The sequence below is a fragment of the Rosa chinensis genome, chromosome 5 (assembly GCF_002994745.2).
Source record: "Rosa chinensis cultivar Old Blush chromosome 5, RchiOBHm-V2, whole genome shotgun sequence".
Lineage (NCBI taxonomy): Eukaryota > Viridiplantae > Streptophyta > Magnoliopsida > Rosales > Rosaceae > Rosa > Rosa chinensis.
This window is the reverse complement of record NC_037092.1, coordinates 556,193-566,633: the sequence shown is the minus strand read 5'-3', so window position 1 is coordinate 566,633 and position 10,441 is coordinate 556,193. Positions and strand designations below refer to the sequence as shown.

The window sequence follows — 10,441 nt, the reverse complement described above, 5'->3', positions numbered from 1 at the left end:
AGGCCCGTGAAGGGCTGGTGGCAAATATGTAAATAAAACAACCCAGTAAATCTATCAAATCCCCTAACTACCCCAGCTTCCCGCCTTGAGTCATCCAACACACTATGGCACTGCCGTAATAAATGCCAAGTCCAGGTGCAATAAAACTAGCAAATCTGGAAACTTCCATATAAAACCGACTCCATTACTTGCTTTGCCCGTTATCTTCCCCACCGCCACCTATTTATAAACCGTTTTCTCTCTTCCTCATTCAAACAGATCAACGGCCACGATGCGTCCATTCTTCTGCCTCCTCGCAATCCTCGCCGTCCTCCTCCATCTGGCGGCCGCCGCACGCGGTGGGCTGGCCGGCGGATGGAAGCCGATTAAGGACATCAACGACCCCCACGTGAAGGAGATCGCGGAGTTCGCGGTGTCGGAGTACAACAAGAAATCCGGGACGAAGCTGGAGTTTCAGAGCGTGGTGAAGGGCGAGACTCAGGTCGTCGCCGGCGAGAACTACAGGCTCGTTATCGCCGTCAAGGATAACGCGGAGGCGGCCAAGTACGAGGGCGTCGTGTATGAGAAGATTTGGGAGCATACTAGGGAATTGCTCTCCTTCGATCAAGTCAAGGAGTAATGCATGTTCATCCAACCCAATTTCTAGTTCACTGTTTTTATTATTTTTAGTTATAATAGAGAATTAATAGAGATTAATGTTTGAGATTCAGAGACCGATTGTTCTTGATTGTCTGGTAATGTTGTGCGACTAATTTCGTTTATCTTCCTTTGATATTTTCGAGATCTAGAGTTTCTGTCTTGGCATTAATTTATTGTTGAGAAATGCATGCATTATCTTGAAGAAAAAGAAAAAGTGGGTATTATCCAATAATCTTTTATGAGGGAGAAGATGAAGATAGCACACAGAAAAGATTTCTGGTGGACAAAATGAAATGAGAGTCAATGCTCATCAGGATGGGTCAAGACTGTTTAGCTAGATATGGATAGTTGCTCTTATTTAGTGTAATTGGATTCTCAATTTCAATTTTTTTTTTCCCATGAGAGCGAGTCAATTACGTTTGAGGAAAATGAGAGAAAGAAGTGAATGAAATGGAGAGGATCTAGTACCGAGTCTTTTTTCCCTCAAGACTTGCATTTGACCTCGGTTGTATTGGCCTATATAATACGAGTTTGATCAACTTCCTACAGTTATAAATTAATCTACTATTGCATGGAGTTAGTCCACCATTTGGCCCATTTCGTTGTTGTTTTATGTTTATGTATCAATCGCAGAATTTCTCGTATAATACTTGCGTAAAAGAATTAAATAGTAATATTTATCGCAGAGTGGTGTAGAATACTCGGGTTTGATCTATAGGCTTGGGTTGTGGGTAATACCGGGCATTTCTTTTGGGTTCAAAATGGATCACATTGGGGTAGCTGAGACCCATAGTATGTGATCATGAAACCTTGGGACAAAGCTTTAATCGGGATTCAGGCCCAAAAGAAAAGGTACATGTTAAAGCCGAAAGGAAGAAGAAAATAAGATGATGCATGTGCGTGAAACAAGTGATGTGTTTGGTTGCGAGATTAGGCAGCAAAGCATTAAGGAATGGAAGCATGTGATTTGAACATGTAAAGCAAAGCGGTGCTACTTTTAGTAAGATGCAATTTGGGTATACCAGTTCCACAAACTATACATACGCCTTATCGCTTCAACAATGATAGACCCCAGAGGAGAGGTTGATGATCGACATTGACAGCTAAGTAAGGAAACCATGCCATAGTGGCTATCACTCTCATTGGTTGTATCAAATCCAATTATTAGATGCTTTAGGCCGATTAAGTGAGTGAGATGCCAAGTCACTTACGACTCACCATTTTTCATCTCAACTCTGGAAAAAAAATTGACACAACAGCGAGTGTTGTACGCATATTAACGCAACGGCCTCTACAAAATGGGAGAGTGTTACAATTATTGTACTAGTTACAGTGCACCACAAATCTTCATCACACAACAATTAAAATCTAGTGCAGTCACAAATGAAGCACTTAACGATGAATAAAACAATTCACACCCAAGGGAATCGCAGATGATGAAGTGGATTAAGAAGATTGCAGAGGAGGGCACAGAGGTAATTAGCAGCTAACTAAAACAATGCAAGATCAAGATGGAGCGACTCCAAAATATTTAGCGTCGACTGAAATGAGTTAGACTAAAGTAAAATGTAAGATAATTGTGATGAAAATATAAAAGAAGAGACGCGAAGATCATTACATCATACTAAAATCATTGAAGTTATGTGACTTGATACAAATCAAGAAAGTAGAAATACAAAAAGCTTCCATTAAGCATCAACTTGCGTTGTATGTAGTTGTTGAAAATTGTTAAAGTTGTGTTACTCTTTCTCCAGAAAAAAAAAAAATTTGTGTTACTCGATACAAATCAAGAAAGCGACAACACAAAAAACCTATCACAACACAAGTTCTTATGCTGATATGTTTGATGCTAACAAATTCTTCCAAGTTCGGTTTTCTAGTATTAGCCGGATCTAAACTGGACTACTGGAGCAACCACCAATCGTGCAGACTGGTCGGTTGAGGATTACCACAAAGAAATCAAAAAAATCTGATCATTATTTAACGAGATATTTATCCCATAGTAATAACCAAAATTGAGGCTTAAAGTTTGTGTTGGCAAAATTTGTAGGAAAAAAAAAAAGAGAGTTAATAACAAACCCCTACGACCCTCTCGAAACACAAAACCAACACACAAAACGTCACAACACAATAGGAATCTGTGCGTCCAAACAGAGCGGACACCGGAGAGCCTCGAGGCCGGTGACGGGGCTCTCTTCTGCATCGCCGCCGCAGCAGCATCATTTATCTCAACAGCTTCGGCGCAGCCTCAGTAAGAGCAGCAGCATCGACCAGAGCCAGAGAATGAAGGGTCTCTTCAAGTCTAAGCCCCGCACGCCTGCCGACGTCGTCCGCCAGACCCGCGATCTCCTCATCTATGCTCAGCGCAGCCCCGATTCCCGCGAGAGCAAGCGCGAGGAAAAGGTCTCATCTTCTTGTTACCTCCCTTCTATGTTCGTAATAATACATCAATCTGATTATGAATGGATTGGATTACAATCTGGATCCAATCCAATTTGAGTAGCTAGCTGAAACCAACTGGTTTATATTGGGATCATGGAAAGTATTGGTTTTGCGATTATGTTTGAATGCAAAATCGAGCCTTTTTCGATAATAATTAGTTTCTCATGTGCCTTGAATTTGGATTGTATTGAACAGATGGCAGAGCTTTGTAAAAACATTAGGGAGTTGAAGTGCATTCTCTATGGCAATAGTGAGTCAGAGCCTGTTTCGGAAGCTTGTGCGCAATTGACACAGGAGTTTTTCAGGGAGGACACGCTTCGACTTCTAATCATGTGTGTTCCGAAGTTAAACTTGGAGGTAAGCATTTGACGCCTTGTTTTTTGTCTATGCCCTGTTTTTCAATTCAGTGGCATGTGCTTGATGTGGGATTGTGATGTAGGCAAGGAAAGATGCCACTCAAGTTGTTGCCAATCTACAAAGGCAACAGGTTCACTCCAAGTTGATTGCATCCGATTACTTGGAAGCAAACATTGATATAATGGATGTCTTGATCCAAGGGTAAGCCTCTATTGCAAAGGATTTTGGATATTTTTGCAGCCGTATCATTTAGTTAATTGTCTATGATGCTGATTTCAATAGTGCACCTTACGATTCTGAATAACAGAAGTAGAGACCTTCTTTTCTATTATTGAACTACATACTCCAAATTCAAGTTAGAGATACATCTGGACTGCTTCTTAACAGTTAAGTTCTGTGAAATTCCAGGATAAGATCAGTTCTAGGTTCTTCTATGTGATGAGTGCATGTAGAAGTTTCATTCCTGGTTTTTGAATGTTAGATTTAAGCTGGTTTGATTTTCATGATTCTTTGTGGTTTCGTAATTAGAAAGTATGAATATTTTGTGTCTTTTGGTTCTCAGATACATTTCTTGAGAAAATTTTGTGGCTCATTAGGAGGGAAACATTGTTATGATTATGTCCTCTTTGAATGTATCTTCAAGTTGTCCTAAGTTGTTCTCGTTTTATGAAGATTTAATTTTTATGAAAGAAGCGGTGCAGTTTCTTTCAGGGTGCAGTTTATGGTTTCAAAAAGTATTTTGTCTTAATTGAACTTATAGTGCTTGTCATCTTATTAACTAATTCCACTTCTACTAGGTACGGAGATACAGATATGGCTTTACATTATGGTGCAATGCTGAGAGAGTGCATACGCCACCAAAGCGTTGCAAGGTGAGCAAAGTAAACTTGATTCATCAGTTAGCTCCTGATTTGACTGTGTGGCTGTAGGAGTTAACCAAATCTTGTTAACTCCTGAACGTGGTTCATCAGGAATTGTTTATCCTTTGGATTTTTTTGACCTTGAGCATAGAGCTTTATCCACCCCAAGTATAACTTATTTATGTTATCTCTTAAAATCTAGCATTTGAACTCTCGGGTTTGATTGCAGATATGTTTTGGAATCCCAACACATGAAGAAGTTCTTTGACTATATACAGCTTCCAAATTTCGATATTGCTGCAGATGCTGCTGCGACATTTAAGGTTGAGTTAATCTTAAAGAATGTTTGATGAATGACACATCTTTGTTCTGCTGGCCTCCTATATTGAACAAACAAACCTACTATTTGTGAAATCATGCGTGTGCGCTTTGCACATGTTTACTGCATGGTTTGCACTTTGCGGCTGGCTAAACTGCACCTTTTGTTTTATTAGAAAACATTTGTCATGTCTGCGTGTAGGAAATCTTGATACCATTACTAGTTCTCTTTATAATCTTGTAGCTTTTCCAAATACTGCAATTATTGGTTTTTGATGTATTTAAACTGTTGCAGTAGAATCATTCTGATGTCTTGTAACATCTTCCTGCAGGAACTCATGACAAGGCATAAATCTACAGTAGCAGATTTTTTATCCAAGAATTATGACTGGGTAAGGGTTTTCACTTTCTTTGGGTGTACACATGCATGGGTATGCCCACCAGTGTTCATCATTGAGAATATGCATGTGGGCAATAAGAAATATGTTGGTCCTAGTTGATTGTATAATTACAATAGAAGCACTTTAATTGAAAAAAGAAGATAGGAATTGGAAGTATCATAAGTTTATAATTTGGTTCTCCCTTTTCTTTATTACTGTATGTTGCTGCTTGTGTTATGTTCTCGCCAACCTGATCTTGGGTGTCTCCAATCTTCAACCAGTTCTTTGCGGAGTATAACTCAAAGCTGCTGGAATCCTCCAATTACATTACCAGACGACAAGCTGTCAAGGTATGTTAAATATTTCACATAGGGTCTTTTTTTTTTTTTAATAGCATGATGTCTGACCTTGGGTCCCTTTTTACTCTGTTATGTTTTTTATTTTAGTTATAAGTACTCTTTCTCAATTATTTTGATTATCTTCTTGAAATAGGCTGTCTAGTTGGTTTTTTTGTGAATCGTTCATCACTTGCATGACAATGATATTTGCTTAAGAAGCTTCTATATTCATTTCAGCTGTTAGGAGATATATTGCTGGATCGGTCAAATTCAGCTGTAATGACTCGATATGTGAGCTCAAGAGACAATTTGCGGATCCTTATGAATCTTCTCAGAGTATGATATACTCTCCTAAACTGTTTGTTGCTAATGCTATTTTCTCCCCGTCCTCTCCTTTACAAAAACTTCATCAAATCATCTAATTTCCTGAATATATTGCTCAATCTAATTGCGATAAATTCTATGGTTTTATTTGCAGGAGTCAAGCAAGAGCATCCAGATTGAAGCATTTCATGTTTTTAAGGTTCAGTCCATCCTCCCTTTGTGAATTTTTAACTTTCAGGGTTCCACTTTGATTCATTGTATTGACAATTTTTCTTGTTCACAGCTATTTGCTGCCAACCAAAATAAACCTGCCGACATCGTGGGCATACTTGTTGCAAATAGAAGCAAACTTCTACGGCTGTTTGCTGATTTTAAAATTGATAAAGGTTGGTAACATCTTTCACTTAGCAATTCGTGACCATTAGTTGTGAGCACCATGTTTACATTTTGCGAATTGTTTGTTGCAGAGGATGAACAATTTGAGGCAGACAAAGCTCAAGTAGTAAGGGAGATTGCTGCCTTGGAACCGAAAGAACTCTCATGAAAGGATGAACTTCATTTGTATGTGGAATATGTGGAGTTTGTACTATGTGAATTTTAGAGTTGTCATAGTTCTTGGCGTGACAACGGTACCAAGAGTGGAAGGAGCCTTATCTTCTATTCTCACTTGTGTTCCTTCCGGTGTAGTTTCTATTAATCTCAATCACACTTTTGTAAAAGGTAGATAAATAAATTGAGAAAATGTTTTCATGCTGTACTCTGGTGATGCTGATGTTTAGCCACGCCGTATTGTAATTTATTTGATATTCAAGCATCACATTGTTATATAATATTGTACAATCGCATGCGTGAAAACTCCATGCCACATTTGAATCGAAGATGCAGACACCATGCCACATTTGGATCGAGGATTTGCTTGGTATGATTAGAGATTTAGAACTTGGAGTAATCTCGGTAAACTTGATGTCGGTTACTGCCGAGGAGAACACAGAAGGCTACTTATTCATTTTCTAGTTGCAAGACAGGGTGTGGGAAAGTGGGAATGCGATTCTAGTTTCACAGTTCAGCCAGTATCGAATAAGGTTCAGCATATTGGCATATTCCATGGATCTTTAAGAGACAATCTCCACATCCAGTGAATCAAATCACCATTATTTGGGAGAAATGATTCTTTACTGTGTACTCGCCGATCAAAGTGGAACATTCGCAAAAATTAGCACAGAGTTCTACTAGTCAAAAACTCGAGGACTCACTAGAAAGGACACAACATATGAATTTCATCGTGATATTTCAATATTACAGAAACTTCGACGAAATTTCAATCATTTGTCTAAATAGTCATTACATGAAATAATTTCGGAATAACCAGAAAGAACACGAATAGTTTAGAATAGACAAGCACAAGAGGAGCATATACTGTCTACCATAAAAGAATGCCCCTATATATATATAGACATGTGGTACGTGAAAGCTTGCTCACAGACAAATTGCAAACCCCTCTTCATCACTCATCAGCATCTACACTGAGTGGTGTATTCAAACCACGCATTCCCCTCTCTGTTTCTCTCATCTCACAAAAACAATGGCTGAAAATGGTACGACCCATCATTCCTCTTCTTTTCATTTCTGTATTTGTTGTCATAGTGCTTCAATCGCTGGGATTCTTTGTTTGATTAATTTGCAAATTGTATGGATTGTAGATTCGCTTGCTCAGTTCTTGGCGTCTGCAGTTGACGCGGCCAAGAAAGCTGGACAGGTCAGGTCCACTCCCAAAGTCTCACTCTTTCTCTTTTTGTTGAGTAAATTTTTGTTTTTTCTCGTTCTTGGTTAGCAGTGATTGAAACAAAGTCTGGTTATCTGTTTGTATGTGATTTATTGCAGCTAATTCGAAAAGGGTTCTCCGAGATCAAACATGTGGAGCATAAAGGCCAGGTCTTTCAATTCTTTCTTCTTCTTCTTCTTTCAATTGTGTAGTCAAACTGGTGTTGGGCCAATTTGGATTCTAAATGTGAATTGCCAAGTGAAAGATTTAGACTTTGCTTATTTGGGGACATACAAATGAGGATTCTGAAATGCTGCATTGAGCTTAGAAGGATGTGTTCTTAAATGATAGAAATGATGATGAAAGTTGAGTTAAATTTAGAGGGAGAAACTTAGCTAATGTGGTTTGAGATAGGCAAAGTAAAGTTTTGATATTGTGTATTCTAGGTGGATTTGGTCACAGAAACTGATAAGGCGGCTGAAGATCTCATATTTAATCATCTCAAGCAGCTTTATCCCACACATAAGGTGATTAACTCTCTATCCCCTCTTTTATACTATATGTGTCAACAGAGTTTTGGTTTAGTGTTCAGAATAGCGTTGCATGATTGTATGTCGGAAGAGTGTTATATGTTTTCTGTTGTCTGAACTTTTTAAGTTGGGGTTAATGTTAGTTCATTGGGGAAGAAACTACTGCTGCTTGTGGTGTAACGGAGCTGACTGATGACCCAACATGGATAGTGGATCCCCTGGATGGCACCACTAACTTTGTCCATGGGTAAATATCACTTTTTTCTGTTGTAGATGATTGTTTCTTCTCTCTTATGAAGATTGATTCTCATTGCTTTTATTCTCCCCTATTATTGGTTGCAGGTTCCCCTTTGTCTGTGTCTCTATTGGTCTTACTATTGGAAAGATTCCCACAGTTGGTGTTGTTTATAATCCAATAATTGATGAGGTAAGGATTCATGCCTCCCCAAATGTCATCTCAAGTGACTAAGCATAAGTTTTATTCTTGTGGAGGTATGAAATTATACATTGTTGGAATTATTGATTCTTATAGTGAAATTACTTCTAAATAGTACTAGGTTACCAGCTGGAAAAGTGTATTAACTTTAGATTCACTATGTAGCTTTTTACTGGTATCCGTGGAGGAGGTGCATTTCTCAATGAAAAACCTATAACAGGTGAGTTTTAATCATCATGTTGATTCTTCCTGATTACAACATTTCCTATGTATCTCTAAGAGTTAAATGTTTATGCCTTGAAATACTGCAGTGTCATCTCAAAGTGAACTTGTGAAGTCTCTCCTTGCAACTGAGGTTTGTGAATATTTGTTATAGACTTATAATTGAATATTTGATGAATGATTGTGTATTATTTACCTAAATTTGTAGATTTGTTGCTTTTCCAACCCCCAAATATCTCCCTCTCTATCCTCAAGCCAAAAGATGTAGACTCTAAGAGAATATTAGAGAGAAAAAACTTATTTAAATAAAGAGAATTTCATTTTGCCATTAATCTAAGGGATTAGTAACTTTGTAGTCATAGGATATCCTAGGATTAGAATGCAGAATCTTACTTACGCTCTGAAGTGCAATAAAGATGGATAATTTAGATATAATACAACGTGATTAGATGTTCTAATCTCGTTAGCTGATGTTATGCCACTTTCTAAAATATAAATAGACCTGAATTAAACAAGCAGTTGAGTTGGAATCCTACTAAATTATATACCTGTTCTGTTTTTACTCAATAATATTTCAAATCTTTGAACTCGAGAGTTACAATGTAATAAAGGTGGTGAATTTACTTTCCTGATCTTAAGTTGTTGTTCTGAGAGCAGGCTGGAACAAAACGTGATAAATTAACTGTGGATGCTACTACAGGGAAACTAAATAGCTTACTTTTCGAGGTAAGTCCAGAACTTTTCAATAGTGATCTTCAGTTGTGTTGGCATTTCAATTTCATATCAGTTGCTTTGTTAAGCAGGTGAGATCGCTTCGGATGAGTGGCTCCTGTGCACTGAACCTCTGTGGAATTGCATGCGGGAGGCTTGATCTTTTTTATGAACTCGGCTTTGGGGGTCCTTGGTATGATCTACTGTCTTGAAGTAATGCTAGGTTAATTTCAGCAGCAGATGATTGACTTTTCTTGCGTCTCAGGGATGTGGCAGGTGGTGCTGTGATTGTTACAGAAGCTGGAGGATCTGTGTATGACCCGTAAGTAGCAAACTTAAGTTCCAATCTTTCTTCTCTCTGTTTTGATAACTATGGATCTTTGAGAAGTTCTAGAAAATATATGCATACTTGTTGATAGTTTTTTGTGGAGTAGTTGTTAAATAGTCGTCATTCTTATAATCTTCAGCATGTGGTTTTTTACAAATTCTGTAGAAGATTTACTTATTATGGAGAATTGATTCTTTTTGCATCAGATCTGGTAAGGACTTTGACATCACATCGCAAAGAGTAGCAGCATCGAATCCTCTGCTCAAGGATGCCTTTGTTAAGGCCCTGAAGAAATCAGAATGAGATGGCTTGTATCGCAATATCAAATCTTTTAAGTAATGCATTCTTCACCAGCTGTGATCTCATGCCTTGTTCACATGTTTGCAAAGAGAATATTGAAATTGTAGTTAGGGCTGAGTCAATGCCCAATCAATTGTTGAAGTTATTGAGCTGACAGATTGTTGGTAATCTTACTCCATTACACTGTATTTGCTAGTTCTTGCTTTATAGGAGGTTTGGTGATGTTTAAATTACATAAAAATATCTCCTGCTGAATAAGAGGAGTTCTTCCTGGGTTTGACTTGCAAAACAGTGAACTCATTATCTGCTTGAACCAGTTGGTTCAAACATGTAGAAGCGTCTGAAATCATGTTAGAGCGAACCAGTGAGCCATGGGCAATTGCTGATTTGCCTATTAAATTGGTACTATTCATTCTAAATTGGCAATTGCCTCCGGTTATACAATGTACCAATCAAAGACAATTTACCTGTCAATTCAATATTAATTAATTTAT

At 38.1% G+C, this 10,441-nt stretch overlaps 3 protein-coding genes across 3 annotated transcripts; all 3 read left to right on the top strand.

Moving 5' to 3' along the window:
• The first annotated feature begins 193 nt into the window (after positions 1-193).
• LOC112166591 (cysteine proteinase inhibitor 1) lies at positions 194-781 on the top strand. Its single transcript, XM_024303470.2, has one exon. The coding sequence runs from the start codon at positions 272-274 to the stop codon at positions 617-619; it is 348 nt and encodes a 115-aa protein (XP_024159238.1). The 5' UTR covers positions 194-271; the 3' UTR covers positions 620-781.
• A 1,905-nt stretch (positions 782-2,686) lies between these two features.
• LOC112167447 (putative MO25-like protein At5g47540) lies at positions 2,687-6,566 on the top strand. The gene is made up of 11 exons (XM_024304472.2): positions 2,687-3,042; positions 3,277-3,438; positions 3,521-3,639; positions 4,236-4,310; positions 4,528-4,621; positions 4,949-5,008; positions 5,278-5,346; positions 5,572-5,670; positions 5,813-5,857; positions 5,942-6,044; positions 6,126-6,566. The coding sequence occupies exons 1-11, from the start codon at positions 2,923-2,925 to the stop codon at positions 6,200-6,202; spliced, it is 1,023 nt and encodes a 340-aa protein (XP_024160240.1). The 5' UTR covers positions 2,687-2,922; the 3' UTR covers positions 6,203-6,566.
• Positions 6,567-7,094: 528 nt separating this feature from the next.
• LOC112167446 (inositol monophosphatase 3) lies at positions 7,095-10,421 on the top strand. Its single transcript, XM_024304471.2, has 12 exons — positions 7,095-7,253; positions 7,359-7,414; positions 7,540-7,590; positions 7,867-7,947; positions 8,094-8,197; positions 8,293-8,377; positions 8,552-8,606; positions 8,698-8,741; positions 9,266-9,334; positions 9,412-9,512; positions 9,585-9,641; positions 9,854-10,421. The coding sequence occupies exons 1-12, from the start codon at positions 7,241-7,243 to the stop codon at positions 9,948-9,950; spliced, it is 813 nt and encodes a 270-aa protein (XP_024160239.1). The 5' UTR covers positions 7,095-7,240; the 3' UTR covers positions 9,951-10,421.
• Positions 10,422-10,441: the final 20 nt, after the last annotated feature.

What these genes read in the sequence shown, in the direction of transcription:
- LOC112166591 (XM_024303470.2), top strand. Translation starts at nt 272, where the DNA reads ATGCGTCCATTCTTCTGCCTCCTCGCAATCCTCGCCGTCCTCCTCCAT.
- LOC112167447 (XM_024304472.2), top strand. Translation starts at nt 2,923, where the DNA reads ATGAAGGGTCTCTTCAAGTCTAAGCCCCGCACGCCTGCCGACGTCGTC. An exon ending in ATGGATGTCTTGATCCAAGG is followed by an intron (nt 3,640 to 4,235) that starts GTAAGCCTCTAT and finishes CACTTCTACTAG; the next exon opens with GTACGGAGATACAGATATGG. An exon ending in AAGCATTTCATGTTTTTAAG is followed by an intron (nt 5,858 to 5,941) that starts GTTCAGTCCATC and finishes TCTTGTTCACAG; the next exon opens with CTATTTGCTGCCAACCAAAA.
- LOC112167446 (XM_024304471.2), top strand. An exon ending in ACCACTAACTTTGTCCATGG is followed by an intron (nt 8,198 to 8,292) that starts GTAAATATCACT and finishes TATTGGTTGCAG; the next exon opens with GTTCCCCTTTGTCTGTGTCT. An exon ending in GGAGGATCTGTGTATGACCC is followed by an intron (nt 9,642 to 9,853) that starts GTAAGTAGCAAA and finishes TTTTTGCATCAG; the next exon opens with ATCTGGTAAGGACTTTGACA.